Source organism: Lonchura striata, chromosome Z (genome assembly GCF_050655825.1).
Source record: "Lonchura striata isolate lonStrDom1 chromosome Z, ASM5065582v1, whole genome shotgun sequence".
NCBI lineage: Eukaryota > Metazoa > Chordata > Aves > Passeriformes > Estrildidae > Lonchura > Lonchura striata.
The window spans coordinates 61562452-61580854 of NC_140740.1; the positions used below are offsets into that span (position 1 = coordinate 61562452).

Below are 18403 nucleotides of genomic sequence, written 5' to 3' on the forward strand. Positions count from 1 at the left end.
CGTCACCTAAAAAATAAGCAGGAGTTGTCACACAGGCTCTTCTGTCAAGAGTAGTTCCACCAGCAGATAGCTCCACTTTTGGTGCAGCTTCTGTAAAAACTAGGATGTGTGGCCAGTGCAGAGATTTTATGCCACCTGCAGCTGAGCAGCTCTGAACCAGGTGTGACATAAAGAGGCAGTCCAGTTCAACCTGTGGTGTTCTACTACAATAAGTTGCTTTTTCTTTGGTAGCTTTGTGGGCAAGTACTCAGCACAATTCTGGGACATTATGTATGTACTTTATTGCAATTTTTTAAAATGTAACTTAATTGTCTACATTTATGTAGTTCTTGGCATGTGTTTTAGTATTTACTTGAATATTCATTTCATCTTTTAATGCAGTGGAAAAGTAGCCAAAGAGGTTGTGGAGGCAAGCTCTAAAATCCAGAGGGAACCTCCTGAAGTTCACAGGTATGTCTCCACATTCAGTATTAAAGTTTAAGGACTAGGTAGGATTATTGCTTCTACAGAAATATTCTCCTTCCTTTTCTATCAGTTGCAATGGCTGTCATTCTGAGCTTCCACAATTATGCATGCAAGCCTTAGGAAATATATGTCTGACAATGCTACAAAATTCAGACAAATGTCTCCTATAAAGGAGAACCTAATCTGTGCTGCTTTGAAGCTGAGTTTTACTAATCAGTCAGATTGATTACTTTTATTATTTTTTCTGTAATGTCATAAGCTCTTATTATATGATCCTGACAGAAAAATACACTCTAATTTCATTCCTAGATTTTGTTTGATTTTGAAAGTTCTTGGTTTGTATATGTTTATGAGTATGTTTCAAAGTATACTTCTTAGTTCTTCCCTAATGCAGTTGGATGGAAAGAAAAAGCATGAATTTCATTCAGTAAGGAGGAAAAAATATTGTAGAATCTTTTTTTTTCAGTGGAAAATTTGGCTTGTAAGAAATAAGCTGCTAGACTTTGCAAGCAAACTAATGCTTTCACGTCCTTATCACTCGTTGTAGTGATAGTAAAAATTCCTAAGAATCTGAATAAAGCTCTTCAGAAAAGAAAGAGGCCTTCAGGAAAAACTACTTGAAACCTTTTTACTTAACAGTCTGAACATTCTACAGCCATATTCTTTTCTTCGTTACAATTTCATGTTTGGGGGAATATGCTTTTTTATTTTTAATTGAGTATTGCTATTCTGTTTATATTTTAGATAAAAATGGATTGTGTTTACTAAAATATGGAAATATATTTTCAATAAATATTTATAATATGTTGTCCAGCCCTACTATGTAATTAATAGTTAGGCCATGCAGGCATGCTTTCAAACATGTTTGTCCAGATTACATTTTAAAATGAGGTAATTGAAGATCTAGAATGTGTTAAATGATAACACAGACGGCAGAATATAGATGCACCATTGAGGCAGCATAAAGTACTTGGGCACAGAAATGCATTTTAAATGAGAATAGTTGCTCAGTTTAGGAAATAGCTTATTGCCTATTATCCAAGAAGTTTCTTTGTTCCAGGATAAGAAAAGATTTTCTTACATTTATTTTTTATCTTGAATTTTGCTTTTATTTGATTTCTCTATTTAAATGTATTTTAAACACATAGTTTAAAACTTAGTGTACAAAAACAAACAGATCAGAGAGCAAATAATTCTACAAAGCAACATCATATGGATTTAACATCCACAAATAGCAATGTATCTCTTTTATCGCTAACCTTCTTACAAAGCTTGCATTTATAATAGTATGGAAGCTCCAAGTTCAGTTTCTTAGAAAGTCTAAAGAATATAATGATTTCTGGTGCTTTTATAGCTCAGGTTGTGAAATGGGAGACAGAGGTATCTGATCCTTCTAAAAGCACAAGCAAGCAAAAAATATGGCAAATTTTCGGTTCAAAAAATGAGGCATGTTTTAAAAAAGTTACTCTGTGAAAGAGGATTTCAGGATAGGAAATGATGGCTTTTCAGAAGCGAAACATCCAGAAAAAAATATTTAATTTAATGTAAACATATATCTATATATCTATTTAAAGTTTTTTTTTCTCCCTGTGCTCTCACCCTCAAAGTCAATACAATGGTTGCATTAAGAAAGCAACATGCAGTTGAGAGGAGGGTATTGCTCAGTATCTCTGTGTTTGGATATTACACTTAAAGCACTGTGTACTGAAAATCTGCTGGAGTGTGGCGTCACGCAGGATTAATGCATGGCAAGTTCTTCTGCCAAACACAAAATGAATTATTTCATGTTTTGTTTCCAGGGCATGCCTGAATCCAGGGCATCTTTGTAAATAAGTATGAAACAGAAGCCTGTGGTTGCTCCCAGGCACAATTTGTATTTTGGGAGTTGTTTGAGAGCTTTTTACAAGCTCAAAAGTTCAGAGATTGCATAAGAAGCCTAGGAATTTACCATTGGATTGGAGTGACAATAATTATAATAACCTGGGTGAAAACCCTCTGTGGATAGTGAAAATTTAAACTAAATAGTTACCAGAAAATGCAAATGAGGATATAAATACCTTTGGACATGTATTACAGCACAAGAAATCATGTCAATTGAGCAAGAAAGCTTGTTTATTCCCACAGAATATTTACTGACAGGTAGTGTGGGTTAAGAGTTGGACACCTGTGTCCCAGGTTTACCTGAACCCTCAGCAACACAGAGAGTTCTATCTTCTGAGTTGAAATAGGGTCTTTGTTCAGTTTGTTTATGTGGAATTTTAAGTTGAGATTTTTGTGCAGACTTGAAATGCATTTTGTGAAATTTCAGCACTGTATCAATATACCATTTCAAGTCAAGTAGAATACTCTTCCATTTAATCTTTGCTCTTGTCAAAGTAAATGTTTTATAATATAATGTTTAAGATTTACTGCAGGACTCTTGCTTCAGGCCTGTATTGTGTAAATTGTAGATAACATATTAAAAAGAGCCATTTTGTATTCTCAGTAATACATTTTTAGGCTAATAAGCATCATGACTGAAGAAAATCAGCAGCATTCCTAAAACTTTCCAGAGCATATTTAACACCTGCTACCAGGAAAGCCTCTTAGAGTGAAGTAAGACAAGAAAGAAAAACAGCCTGAGCACTGGGAGGCATGGTGTAGAGGCAGCATCTGGGGTGCGTAGGCATGAGTGAGAGTGCTCTGTATCTGTAAACTGCAGGGACACAGTTGTTCCTGCTTTAGTCTTTGATCCTCAGTTTTCAAACTGTAACAAATCCTTTATCCAGTTCTGGAGGCAATGGAACAACTTTTCCCTTCCTTGAAACCAAATATTAATGTTTGCTGTTCACTGTGGAGAGGAGCAACACACTGAAATCCTGACTCAGACGAAAGGAAGTCAGGCAGTGTAAAGGAGCTAAATCAGCACAAAACCTCTCTTACACTTCAGATGTTGAAATGTTTACATCTGCAGAGGGTACAACATAACACAGCTGAAAGCAGCATTCAATGTGTAGAGTTTTTTACAACCGCTCAAGGCCTAGTAATTTATGCAAAATGATTCTGAGATGAGACCTACAAGGCTGCAGTTATTTTCAGTAAGCAAACTGAAATAACTGTTTATTATTATTTTGTTTTGAACAAACCTGTTTTCCCCATTCTTTTAGAACCAGCATTACCCAGAGTCGCAGCTCTCCCTCCTTGAACAAGCAACTCATAATCAACATGGAACCTCTGCAGCCGCTCCTTCCTTCTCCCTGTGAGGAGGAAGAGGTTCCTATAGATGAAGGTGAGTCACTAACCCAATTCCTGTTGACGTTTATTATAAAACATATGGGAAAAGGTGTGATACTGACTCAGGGATATGGAGAAAATATAATAATTTTCATTTGGTATTCCTAATTATTAAACCTCTGTATGTTATACCCAGTAATGATGGCTATCTCAGGAAAACTGTGCATTAGCCTTATGAGAGATGCATTGTGAGGAAGGTTACTGCTATTTGATTTCTGTTTCAAAAAATCTTTTAAATTGTCAGGCTAAAGGACCTTAGGATATAAATAGTCTCAAGATGGCACCTTTTCCTGAATATTGTCAGCAGTCATTCAGGAGGGAAAAGTGGCTGTTTACTGCTGGATATTTTGTTTTTCTTGATTCTCTTTATTTTATATTTCCTTCTTTCTGATTTAGTCTGCTAATTTAATTTCCTTGAAAAAAAAAAAAGACATTATTTGTAGATAAACTAGGAAAGATCTCCTTTAGTTTATCTTCCTTGACAAAATAGGACATTATGGGAAGATCAGTCTGAATTCATTCTGTATAACAATGTTTTGCATATATTTCTTCAATTCTTGATATTTTTAGTATCACATTGAACACCTTTCTATTTGGGATAGAGTCACTACAAACAATGACATGAACACCATTTCCAGCTTCAAAGAGGATAATTGCCTTTGTCCTAATAAAAATGAAGACAACCTAACAAAATCTGACAGTGGTTCTTGCTTGAGATGTAGTGAGGTAATTGTTTCAGAGGTTAGGAAATACAATCTTTGTTGTTGCTTTGTTCTGGTCAATGGAAAACAGAAAATAGCTGAGTAAGTATCTTCCTTTTCATAAGAGTATGTCATAATTTTATAGGAGTTGTATGAACAATTTTGTTCATTCTTCAGAGTTTGGACACCGAATGTAGCAAGCATAGGGTGAATTACATTGTCATTGTGAATACCTTATTATAATTAGTAGTAACAGCTGTTAGTTTTAACAGTTACTTGTTTACCTCTGCTGTGAAATACATGTATATGAGAATTTGCCTTCTAGCAGCCAAGCACCACCGCTGTGCTTCCTCTGGGCAGTTGTCACCACTGCAGAGTAACAACAGCTTGCTTTGTGCATCCGTATGTCCTTGCTTGTGTCCTGTAACCAGACTTACAACTCTAATGAATGAAATCCATTTTTGGAAACTCGTGACATGCTCACCAGACAGCGCTTGTTTTAAATGTGTGTGCTACATAAGTTTGAAAATTACATTTCCTTTCAGTCAGACAGATTGTTCTTACTATGATGAGCTAATAGACATATTTGATGGTGGTATTTAACTGCATAATTTATATGTTGTTAAATATCACCAGATGCTAAGTTAACAGTATTTACACTTTTGCAGTCTTTTTCTGCAGAAAACTTGGCTATATTATCAAACTACAACTTGAATTGATCTCACAGCTCTTCCCAACATCCACTTTTGTTGATTCCCACCTTCTCTCTTGCACCAGCACTAATCACAACAGTGTGAACCAGGAGAAGGAGTTAAAAAAACATACAAAAAAAACCAACCCAAAATTAAACAAAACCCCGTAAAATAACCCCCAAAACAAACAAACAAACAAAAAAAACCCAAAGAAAAAGTAAATAAAATCAATTCAAAATAACAAAACCAAACCCAATAACAACAGCTAGCCAAATTAAAACAAAAAAACCAAAACCAAACAAAAACTCCTTAACTGTGCAGTCTCCTATTATTGCCTGACTGAACTATTGACTGGGTCATCAAGAGGGTCAACCAAGATCCTGTGTTGGAGTAAGGGCATACGCAGGAGCTGGAGAGAAGGGAGCTATCCACCTCTGAGACTGGCACCACTGCCTTGGGGAACTGCTTTTGTGTGCTACAGACATGAAACAGCCTTGGTATCTCTTTATATGTCTCAGCACAGTGAAGCATGCTTTCATTTTTGTTGTTCGAAAGGCAAAAGTCAGTGTTATCAGATCAATAATTCATGACTGAAATCTCAGCACAGAATATCAAGTGATTGAAAAGAAGCTTTCATCACTTTGTCAAAACCACATTAATATCCTGTGACTGGAGAGGTATGGTATTGCCTTTTTTTAAAAAAAAAATAGTCTACTCAAATAGGTGAAGCTGTGATAGCATCCAGTACTAAAAAATCCAGAGACAATGGACTACCATCTGCAAAGGCATCTGTCTCACCAAAATCAAACAGTAAAAGAAGGCAGCCACAGAATCTGTATAGCAGCACTAGAAGAAACATAATGTGTTCAACTACGCATGGAGCAAGAACTGAGCAAGGCTGCACCTTGAATCCTGCATTCAGTTCTGTGTCCCTCCTTGCAAGAATGACATTGAGGAGCTGGACAATGTACAGTGCACTGGTGTGAGTGAAGGGTCTGGAACACAAGTTCTCTGAGGAGCTGGGGTTGTTTAGTCTTGAGGAGGCTTGGGGTGACCTTATCAGTCTCTACAACTCCCTGAAAGGAGTGTCTAGCCAGGTGGAGATTGGTTTTTCTCCCAGGTAATAAATAACAGACAAGAGAAAGTGGTCTCACATTACATCTGAGAAGGTTTAGTTTGGATATAAGAAAAAATTTCCTTACCAAAAGGATGGTCAGACATTGGAACAAACTGACCATCCACAGACATGGTTGAATCAACAACCTCCATGGAAGTGTTCAAAAGGCGTGTGGGTGTGGTGCCTGGAGATATGGTTTAGTGATGAACACAGTAGTGCTGGGTTAACAGACTTGATGATCTTTCCAATCTTAATGATTTTATGTACAGGAATAAGCACACACCTATTACCATCAGACCAATTGTCTGTGAGGGTGTTCAGTTGTGTAAGATTTGGTTGTAGAGGAGAAGCATGTAGAACTTTTGTAGGTACAATTTTTTATTTTTTTAAACAGTCTCTTGCTGAGAGTTAGTATAGTTCAGGATTTTCTGAGTCAGTTGTAGGATTTTAAGATTTCTCCCTTACTTACATATAGATAAAGCTATGGGGAGCAATTTGAAATGAACACAGTCATTTCTCTTTTGCATAAGCATGGTCACATGAAGCATAAATGATAGATTTTACTTCTCAACATCAATATGTAGGAACACACTGGCCGTTTTATCCCCTTGCGCTAAGATTTGATGCCTTGGCTATTTTTATGCTTGTGTGTGGTTCAGCTGTTATGCTAGCAACTGCTAGCTGAGATGGATGCTGTGGAAGTTTGCAATGTTATGAGGCATTTGGAAATGTTTCAAAAGTTGGAAATCTTTCACAACCTTGTCTAGTTGACACTTGAGTCCTTATATAGGCCTTCCTCTATGTATTGAACACATTTGCGGTTAGATTTTTGTAAGAATTCATGCTTTCCAGTTTTTGTAGCCATGTACACAATGAAGAGTCTACCCCTTTTAGTTAGAATTTAATAATCCTTTTTGGCTGTTACAACAGTAATGCGAATAAAAATGATAAAAGAAGACAGAATCTTACTTTTGAAAGGATGGCAAAATGGAGATAGGAAACAAAGGGGTACTTGATCTTTCCTTAAACCCACCAAAAAGTGCTTGCAGAGAATGAAAGGAAGAGAAATCTTTGCTCTGGCAGAGGAAGGAGTAAACAGGACTTCTGCTGGATATTTGTACTATAGAGGCTATATAGGAAAGAGAAACATCATAAAGATGCTTTCCAAAAGCTTCTTTGAAGCAGCTGTCTTTTATGAGAGAAATACCTATGTGTAAAATAGATATTTGCAGGACTCCCTCCCCTACTTCTCTCTTTCCCACACATTTGCAAGCATATAATTGATTTTTTGGTACAAAGAGAACAAAGATTCAGATAGCACAATGTCATAAACATTACAGATGAGTATTCTGGGAAGTGAGATATTATATCCCCTCCAGTTCGCTCCTTCCAGTTTGTCTCTTTTCTGTGGCTTTGATGTACCAGGAAAGAGTTTCTTTCCCACTAGGATATTGTGATATTATGCATATGGGTGCCTTCCAGCTCCCAGCTGGAGCAAGTTATCAGCAGCCAGCATAGGTACATCTTGGTTTTTTGGGAATCTGTATATCTCTGCTGGTCAGGAACAGGGAAAAGGCCCAGCCTTCTGAAACAACACTTCTTTCTGTCCAACAAGAATCTGTCCAACAATTGTCCTCAAGTGGGAACTGGAGCTCATATGTAAAGAGAGATTTTTTTTTTTTCCCCAGACTTAGAAATTTTCTGTTCGTGTGTTTATATGGACAGGTCAGGTTTTTATTTTAGACTAGAAATTAATGTTTATTGGTCTCACTGGTTCACTTTGTGAGTAAGAGTTGTAAGCACAGCATGGATTTTTCCATTGTATTTACATGTTTCACAAATAATTTCCAGCCAGTGATGGGGAACTGACATTACTGGCATATTAAAGCATTTTAGAAAAATAATGGGACTATAAATGCTGGCCTCTTTTTTAACTGCACTAGGTTTTGGTGCTTTAGATATTTTTATGCCTCTGTGTGTGGTTCAGCTGTTATGCTAGCAACTGCTAACTGAGATGGGTGCTGTGAAAGTTTGCATTGTACATTATGAGGCATCTGGAAATGTTTAAAAATAACCTCTGGTTCTGTTCCTGCTGGGATATTTTTGTTGGCCATGTTAGAAGCTTGTCATTTGATTCATTGAGAGCGACTTGTGTGTTAGTCTCTTAAAACCCAGTGGGAACTTAATAAAAGGTCAAAGCTGGTATGGATAGAGCTTTTACAAGACTTTAAGAAGAGGAATTAATAGTCAACATGGTGAAATGTCTTGTAAAAATCCAAACCAAGAGAAGCATTCATTTGCGGATGGTCAACCACTGCAACAAGGAAGTGTGCGTTCGTTTACTGCGGCATGGCTCCAAGATCACAGCCAGAAGGGCTGGTAAATTTACATTCATTTTACTGAAAACCCTTTTTTAAACCCTTTACCCCAGTTTAAGTTAATAGCTGTGTCTTGGAAAGGAACTATCCTATACATGTAAATGACATGTTCAGCAGAGGATAATTACTGTCAAGAACAAAGCTGCAAATGGACAATGAATGAGACAAAACAGAAATTTATTGTATTAACTTACAGCAAATTGTGGATTTATTTGTTAATTGGTAACAAATGAGGGACTGGAATTTTGCCTTTGTATTTTTCTGGGACTGAGTTGGGGGGAAATACTTTGAAATTGCAGTAATTTATGACAAAAACTACATAGTTGTTAAATTAGAAGGTAGTAGATTTTGAATGTGAGCTGAATGCAGTAGTTGAGTTTTCCAGTTTATGACCTTCTTTGGTTTATTTTTCTATATACAGAATAATTTCATATGCTGAATAGTAGTACTAAGGCTGGTGGAGGAAGGTGGAGCTTGGACAGAGTCTGATTTATCTCCCTTTTTCACTACACACAAGAGTAGTGCAACCCAAGGAACAAAAAACATTCAGTATTGCTTTGATCAGTGATATTTTATTTAGGAAATGCCTTTGCCAGAGATCCATTGCCCTCCCGTCAGTAAATATTTCCATTTTCTTAATGTCATAAAACATTTTTAGATTTGTTTTTCCATGCTTTTGTAGTATTGATTGTTTTTTATATTTGGGCACCTATAGGTTGAATTATTTCAGTTTTTACTAACCTATAGTAAATCTTTGTATTGAATATTCATTTCAGAAATTAGTTTTTAATCAAATAATTAACTGAAAGTGTTCTGACAAAGATTAGAATATTTTACTCTTTTGATATCTGAAATTTGGAAAGCAGTGGGTGCAGTAGATACATGAGAAAATGATTCTTGCAGTAATTTGTCTCTGAGTAGAAACGGCTCCTGGTTGTCTTTGCTTCTTGAGTTCACCACTCAGTGAAAACAGTAGAATCTACTAGAGAATAAACCTATTTCTCTTGATTTAAACATAGTAACAAAATGGCAAAAGCATTGTTATTGATGTATGTTTTGTATTCTTACATCTCAGAGGTTAAATACTGGCTTCATATAAATGCAAGACATCTTGTTGGTTTAATATAATGACAGCAATCATAAGAGATGATAGTTCTTAAACACCTTGTTTGTGTAGTACTGTTCATACTACGTTATTTCTTTTGAAGTAAACATGCAGAAAGTGTATATATATGTATATATATATGTATCAGCATATAACACATGTATAGCAGCACCAAAGCACAGGATGTAGCTTGTGCAAGAAGACTCCTTGAGTGGGAATGCTTAAATGTCCCACTTGCCCTTAGCACCCTTGCTTGGGTGCTAAGCTTTTGCATCAGTGCTTGGCACTTTTCAGCCTCACTGTCCTTGGTGTGGTGCTGGACACTGAGTACTGCAGTCCCATCACCAGGTCCTTCTTTCTCTGAGCTGCTGATAGATGTATTGCCTTCTCATTCCTGCTCCCAAGATACACAGTTCTCTCCCTGATGCTTCCTTCAGTCCTATTGCTGCTTAATCCTGTTTCTGGAAGGTGATCAACAACTCTGGATTGAACTCCTTCCAGGCCAAAGAGAGATGGAAGACAGGCATCCCAGAATGCCCTCCATGCAGTATGCTCTGCTCTGCTTCTGTGCTTGGGGTGTCCTTTGTGGGGTGTGGAAAGGAGAGCACTGGCCTTCAGTGGCTGTACTAGCTTGGACACAACACAGCTGGGAGGAAAGCTGTGCCATAAAACATCCAAGTCATATGAACTGGCTGCTGGGACAGGGCTTTGCTGCCTTCTAGAATTTTTCATTAGACTAAAGCAAACAGTAACGGCCAGCAGGAAAGTGAGGTCACTGCCTAAAAAGAAGTTACTATAAACTGTCATTGATTAACTCTACTTGCAAAGCTATGACAGATATGGTCATGTGATGTGGGTACAGTACAAATCTGTGACCTTCTGTTTCTGAGGGCAGGAGGTCTGGGAGTGATGCAAATCCTGCTTGATATAGATGTGTAGGGAGATATGTAATTCAATGCAATTCTACAGTATATCTCATTTTTCTACACTTTCTTTGTGACATTCATGCACTTTGCTCATGTGAGAAAATCACCTTCTCCTTCCCTCTGAAAGGTCATTGTATTCATAGTACAGATTAATTTTGTCCACATGGAAAATAAGCAAAGGATACATGATATTTCCAGAGGAAGAAGTAAAAAGGACAGGAAGGATTTCTCCTAATTGCAGCCTGTCTGGCCGTTTTTGTTTACATGTGTGTATGAAATGTTCCTAGTACTGCTCTCTCTGGACCATATCTCATTTTCCATTTCTCTCTTTAAAATTAGTGTACATTCACACTTGTTCCTTTCTCCAATATTAAAGGCTGTTATAGATGTGTAATTGTCTTTCTGGTAAGAAAAGCCCTGTGCAGGATATCCGGCCAATGTGTGAACTGAATTTTTTAATAAGCAGAGGATACATTCTTCTGAGGTGCTGTACTTTCAGCAACTGCAGCTTCTTAAGAATGGTGGAGCTAGAGCTGCCCTTCATTTTGTTAATCCTCAGCTGCTGGTTTTGGCTCCTGTAGAAATACTAGCAGCTGACAACTTTTACGTCAGACCTCTCAGACCTCTTGCACGTTCGTGTTCACAGCAGATGACCAAAATAATGTCCTATCTTATTCAGCTGTTCATATTCCTGGCTTGGAGCAATCACAGTATTTGGTGGAAGAGGAATACTGAGTTTCACCTTGGATAATGAGATCTCTGGCTTTGTAAAATGTGTTCTGTTGCCAGAAAAGTGTAGCAAACTTTTTCTGTGGAAATATAAGAAAAAAACCTGATATTTACCTGATTATTTACCTGATATTCCAGTAATCTGTATTAGAAGTTTCTGATTTATAGAATGTAAACTGCCATTGAGAATTCAAAGTAAAGAATGGAAAGAAGAGGTTCTCAAATGTAACTTAATTCTCAACTGAAAATCCTCTAAATCTGAACACCACATAAATTTTAACTATTAATAAAGAGATAGTAGACTTTTCAAAATCTTGCCAACAAATTATATAAAATGATAGTCTTATAAAGATAGTACCAAAATAATTGTTATGTCTGAATAGGCACAAACCATTTGCAGAAGAGTCATAAAATAATTAAAGATTATTAGAAGTTGGGCTTGCTTTAACTTTCATAATCTATTTTTCCGTTGGAACACTTTGAGGATTTTTTTCCTTTAACTTGATTTTATTACTTCAGATAACTGGCTCTCTTGAGGGCTATCTGAAAAATAAAAAAAAAAATCCAAAAAACTTTCTTCTCTCTTAAATTTGTCTTACTGGAATATTAATTGTACTGTGGAATTCTTGCACTTTAATGTGATATTCTTTGTAAATTATATTTGCCATTATTATTTTACAGTTATGTCTTTTGAAACCATCAAGATATGAATGGCCCAACATATTTATCCATATATTGCAACATGACTGAAACTTTGCTGGAATAAGTCATGTTGACTCAGGTTAACAGCCTGTTCTTTCCTCATTCCTTGACTTAAAAAATGTTGTGGTGCTACAGAGAATATGGAGGAGTAAAAAGAACAACTTTATATCTTTAATTTTTTAAAATATCAAATAAGCTTGCAGCAGCAGCATTTTATGCCCATTCTAAGTTTTCAAATATTGATTTACACTAGTATTTGACTGATATAAAATGCAATTACATTGATTTAATCAGTTTAAATAACAAATAAAGCAGTGGAAAATTCTTCCTAGCTGTTGAAATTAAATAGTGGAATGTAAATTTGATGTGTGCTTCAGAGCTGCAACACATTACCATTTCAATACAAACCCTTCAGGAAACAAAAACACTGACATGAAAAGGTTTCTCTGTCACTTTCTATCAACAGGTTAACCCCATAGTCAGAAGTTTGCCAGTAATTTGAGAAAAATACAGTTGTAATGAAAATTAATATAGTCTCTTTATGTTCACTATACATTTTATGCAAGTTGAAATTTACTCTGGGGAGGAAGAGGAGGCTCAAGAATCATAAATTGGGGTGACCTTTCTTTGTGGTAGGTGTAGCTGTCCTCTATGATGAGATGCATGATGAAAATATATGGCTGACCTTGCACCTAAGCAGTTATAGAGAGGCCTATGGCCAGAATTCTAAATTTAGGAGAGTAAAATTGGGTGCATTCAACCATTTCAAAATGTCTAAGTAAGTGGCTCAACTTAAATTTTACTTGTATTAAGAATATTTGAAAAGCATATTTAAGAATCAAATAGTAGTACTTGTGTATCTAAAGATACATCTAGATTCTTAATGCTGGGTTCCAGAGTTAAAAAATTTTGGCTTTTGTAATTTAATGTATCGTGGGTGTACTCTCAAGTAACGTGAATATGGTTTGATGATCCAGCATTACCTTCTGTTACTTAGGATCTGTTCTCACTTCCTGGTGCTCATACACTGTTTTGTCTCATTTCAGTTGGTTTGTATCCTCCTCTTGATGACTGTGGAAAGTGTATTTCTTTATGTAAAGACTGGTGTAGACAATTACATTCCAGCACAAAACAGGTTTCATGCTGAAATATGATGAATTTCTAAATTGGCTGTGATAAGAGAGGACAGAGTAGTTGATACAAGGAATCATTATGCAGGAAGTCAAATTAAACTTATGAAAATTAAACTAATTGAATTATTGAACTAATAATTATTGAGGACAAGGTTTCATTTCAGTTATGCAGTTTTGCTGCTGAAAGGAACTCTCCTCCTCTCTTTCTCTGTCCCTGGTCATGTGCTGTTTCCACAAGAATGCACAACTAGCCACCTCAGGAAAAAAAACCCATCAGATGCTTTACTCAGTGATGAAATGAAAGGAAGTAGAAATTGTGTCTTTTGTCATTTGGCCAAAATGACAAACCTCACCTGGTGGCATGGCAAGTGAGGTCTAGAAAAGAAAAAGATAACAAGTTACAGGGGAAGATATCTGTCTGGGCCATTTTGAGTACTTAAAAAGGGAAATTTCCACGAGGAGGTGTCTTAACATCACTTTGCAAGGCAGGTCTGTGCCCAGCTGTCCTCTCCACTCCTACGACTGACAACTAAAAGCAGTCACTGAAGTACTGATGCAGCTGTAAACAGCTAGACTTCTTTGCAGACTTCTTGCTATTAGAGAGTGACTGGAAAATGGGGAGTAAGTTTTGAGAGAGCAGAGAGTAATACCATAAGAAAGTCTCCTCTGTAAAGGGGAGAGAGAAATTTAGAGGGGAGAGAAAAGAGCTAAAGAACTAGATGAGCAGAAAAAAAAAGGCGACATGAGAAGGAGATTTTTTAACAGGTGACACTATTAGAATGTTGTTCCAATGATATCTAATTCTCATATTATGTTAACCTTCCTCTCCTTTTGTTCTTTCTACTGTTACCATGAATTTATCATGATAATCTGGTGTCTCTTTTTAATGTCATGCTCTATTCTCAACCTTAGCTATTATCTTACCACACTCATTCATGTCAAAGCAATGAGAGTTGGTAGTTTTTGTTGCTGTTCTTCTTCTTCTTCTTCTTCTTCTTATTATTATTATTATTATACACCAAAGAGCACCAATTCACACATATAGTAGGTGTTAATTTATTACAGAAATCAGATTGCCAGTAGAAAATAAGGTGCTCTCTTTTCTGCTTTGCACTATTATCATTGGTAGCTACAGCCGACCCTCTTAAGCAGATCTGGTGTACTGCAGTGTTGTAAGGATACTGCCTTCTTCAAAAAGCTTTTTCAGTTTTTGATAATTGTGTACAGTCTGGTTTTAATATGCAAATTATTGCAGAATCTTCTTTCCATACATCTGTTATATACTACTGGAAGGCCGACTTTTTCACCAGGCTGTGAGAAATTTAGTATCATTGTTCTAATTTCATTTCTTCAGGTATCGAGCTGCCAAAGGAAGAGGAGATTTCAGTACCTGTGACTTCAAGCTCTCCAGTAAAGGATACTGGGAAGGATGTTGATCTTGACATTGAACAGGAAGACAACATGAAAGAGGAACCCTTAACCATCTCAGAGCTGGTATACAATCCAAGTGCCAGCTTGCTGCCCACACCGGTTGATGATGAGATTGACATGCTTTTTGATACCTGCCCAAGAGCAGAGAATGAGAAAGATGATACTGATTCATTTGAGGAACTTGAAGCAGATGAAAATGCATTTTTAATTGCAGAGGAGGAAGAACTGAAAGAAGCTCGGAGAGCCTTGAGTTGGAGCTATGACTTTCTAATGGGCAACATAGAGGTTAATGCTTTTGTGAAGAGTTTCTCCAGACTTTTTCTTGTAGGCCTTGGACTATTGTTGTTTGTGTTCCCCCTTTTCCTTGTTCTCCTGGAGTCGGACCTTCAAATCTCTTTCCTTCATGAAATTCGCCAGACACCAGAGTTTCAGCAGTTCCATATTGAATATTACTGCCCCCTTAGGCAGTGGATGGCTTGCAAAATAAACTTCATCCGTGATATTCTGGGCAGCTTTTAAATTTTACATTAATATAATACAACTAAGGGCTATATTCAAAATTTCAGTTAGTGATAGCTTTCCATAATGTCCCTGGACCCATCTGTTGACGGTTGCCTTCATATCCTCACTTACAGTTTTTGTTACAGACTCATGTCCTTAAGTTCCCTTTACATACTTAAAATGCCATTTTAATTACTAACTTAGACAGTCACCTCTCAATAACCAAAAAGAAGCTTTATTTTAAATACATTTCAGTCTTCCAGCTCATTTATTGCATCATATAAGACAGGGTCACAATAAGTTTCATTGTCCTTAACCTTTCAATCCATGACACTAAAACTGACAATATTGAAAGAAAACCTTTTTGAATATACTCCTTAGTGCAACAATTTCTTCTAACCAATGCCTATACAAGCAATGTTTATGCTGGGTTTTTGGTTTTTTGTTTGTTTTTCTGTTTGTTTGGTTTTTTACATTTTTATGTCTTTAAGATATTTTGGTAAATTTTTAGTAAAAGAAAACTTACAATGTTGTTTAAATGTACACATTGGTAAGAATAATGCAGAGGGGCATGCAGGGTGTTTTTAGTGTTTTACCAATTATTTGTTTTTAAACTATGGCTGGAGAATGAATGAATTTAATGTAGCTATATACAAAGGGACTGTGTTTGGGAAACACACAGAATGTTCACTCAAGTTCTGTAGGGGCTGCCTGGGCAAGGTGAAATGACAGCAAGTATGCAAAAGAATTTCTGAAAGGCACAGTTCTAAAGCTTGGGGAAGTGAGCAGAACTGAAATGATCCTTCCTCTTATTTGTCAGGTTGTCTTCCATTTTATCAGTTCTGTAGAAAGTCTTTACAAGATAGTCCAAGTACGTTTAGAGAAAGATTGAGTCTTCAGTCTCAATGTAGATTATTGTACATAACAGAAAACAATAATAGTAAGTAGCAAAAAAAAAAAAAAAAAAAAGACCCAAAAATAAATCAGTAGGTGAGTGAGTGAGCTACTTTTAAAAATCATAAAGAAGATGAAAAAGTGAAAAATGAATAAATTTTTCATGCTTATTTTAAAAAGCACAGCATTAGGCTGTACAGTTGATATCAAAATAATCTACTGGCTCACAGTTAAAGGCTTAAACTAAGAGATGAATCTCCATGCTTGATACCCTTTATGACTAATCTCTAAGACAACATATTTTCTGTGCATATTTCCTTTCACATATAACACCATACTTACCCTCATTTCTTGTTATTATGAGCCCAGTTATGTGATCTATTGCTGTTTTGTGTAACATGGATTTGTATATCTAAAAGTATTCCAATATAGCTTAGAGAATATACTTACGTAAAATCTTGTCAATGCTGAGAACATTTGAAGGCTTTCAAATATACCACAGAGGTTGTATCTAAGACAAGAAAGTTTTTATTCCTCCTCTCTCACAATCTTAGTGCAGCCTTGTTTCATATTTAAATTAAGGAACTTGAATTTTGGCTTCAGACTCTTTCTCCTGCTTAGACATTTATGAATTGGAGACATACTTGAGGCTATTTTATTAGATGTGCATTTAACACATTGTAACCACATGTCTAATTCCTACTAAATAAATTCCTTTAGTTTCAGTATCAGATTCAGTATCAGATTCTCTTTTGCTTGGTTTTCTCTTGTAAGCTTTTGCAAGTGTCTAGTTTTAAAATGGCAATTTTCATAGAGGATTTTTCCTTCCCTTCTAATCTTCTCCAGTTTTTAAAAGAGAGAAATAGTTACAGGCCTTAGGAATTCCTTTCCTCAACTGTAAACTTTTAGATTACTACTCATCTCCCCTCCAACAAAGGCTAGATTAAACAACCGTGGTTTTATATTGTCTTTGTTTGTTCTTGATAATCTGTTTCCCAGAAGAATCATTAATGATTAATTATTTAACGTCTATTTCTTCCTGTGCTACTTGCAGCTAAATGATCCTTTCCCACAAGGTAATAATCACTCAGCCTAATAGAAACGGAGAGTGAACAAATGTAGACATTTGGTCTTAACCGGAAATTATTCATTTGCATTGTTGCAAAACAAAGGTGTCAGAAAAGGTGTTTTCAGTGGTGAAGGCTGTGTAGTAGACATCATGATGGACTGTGAAGACATGGTTCCATACAACCTCCTGGAAAGTCTGATAATCACTTAACAAAAAAAGTTGGTTACCATAGTCTCGTCCCTGTGCACCCCAGAAGTAGAAGTATTGTAATGCTTAATTTAAATCTTTCAGAAAATAGCTCATTTGCATCAGAACATAATCTCAAAAATTGTGCAGTGCAGTGAAGTTTTATGTAGGGTTAGAAGCAAGTGTGTGTGCATGTGTGCTTGCATTTACTAACCAGATGCATACATTCACACCTGGCCTTTTAAAATTCTCATCTTTTCTTCCTGATATTCCCTGGTCTATCAAAGTAATTTAACTGAAAGTCATAAGTGTTATAACTTAAAGGCCAGGACCATGTCATACACAGAAGGATGTGGTTGGGCACATTCAGAGAGAGTAGCAGCTTTTTACTAGTAAAGATTACAGACTTGGACTATGGAGCGTCTATAGGTACAGTATTGTGTATTTTTGTCTGTGCTTGGAATATATTGTAAAATGTTATGTACTTGAAATCTATTTTGTGGTTTGTCCAACATTTATAAACGCAACTCTGGGAAGTATTAAAAATGGTTTTATTTCATGGAGTGTAAGGGGAAAATATACCTGTAACTTGAGCCTTATCTTTGTACAGTGAATTTCACATTTCTATATGTCAACATCCTGATTGTTTTGTATGTTGATATGATGGCAGGAATCCCTAATAAAATTACACTGGAGAAAAGCTTTCTGTAGTTATGACAGTTCTTACGGGGAAAGATTTTCTATAAATAATATGTTTTGTCATGAAGTTCTTGAAATATAATATAGTAGAGATCTCTTATGACTCTTACAATGTTTTCAATATGATTTTCTTTATTAATCAGCTGATGAGACACTAAAAATACTTTAAAATAGGATGTTATTAGCATGGCTTCAGGCTCAATTACCTTACCATGAGACTGTTGATTTGCCTGGATTCCGCATAAGAGTGAGTCAGAGTCCTGAGACGCAATTGCTGCACATGGCATAAAAACTGAGAGGTTGAGAGGCTGATTTTGCAGTGAGGCCCTGGTAGTGGACATATGGCTGCAATCTTGTAGAGGCAGGTCTGGCTATTGTAGGAAAAGCTGTGCTTTCTTATAT

At 36.2% G+C, this 18403-nt stretch overlaps 1 protein-coding gene across 7 annotated transcripts in view; it reads left to right on the forward strand.

The window, feature by feature from the left end:
• FRMD3 (FERM domain containing 3) overlaps positions 1-18002 on the forward strand; it is a 122301-nt gene extending 104299 nt beyond the window's left edge. For all 7 annotated transcript variants that reach the window (XM_021534454.3, XM_021534455.3, XM_085565967.1 and 4 more), the window contains 3 exons: positions 382-450; positions 3612-3733; positions 14576-18002. In XM_021534454.3, coding sequence (XP_021390129.1) covers positions 382-450; positions 3612-3733; positions 14576-15171 — 787 coding nt within the window. In that variant the 3' untranslated portion in view covers positions 15172-18002. The remainder of the gene's footprint in view (positions 1-381; positions 451-3611; positions 3734-14575) is intronic.
• The last annotated feature ends 401 nt before the right edge of the window (positions 18003-18403 follow it).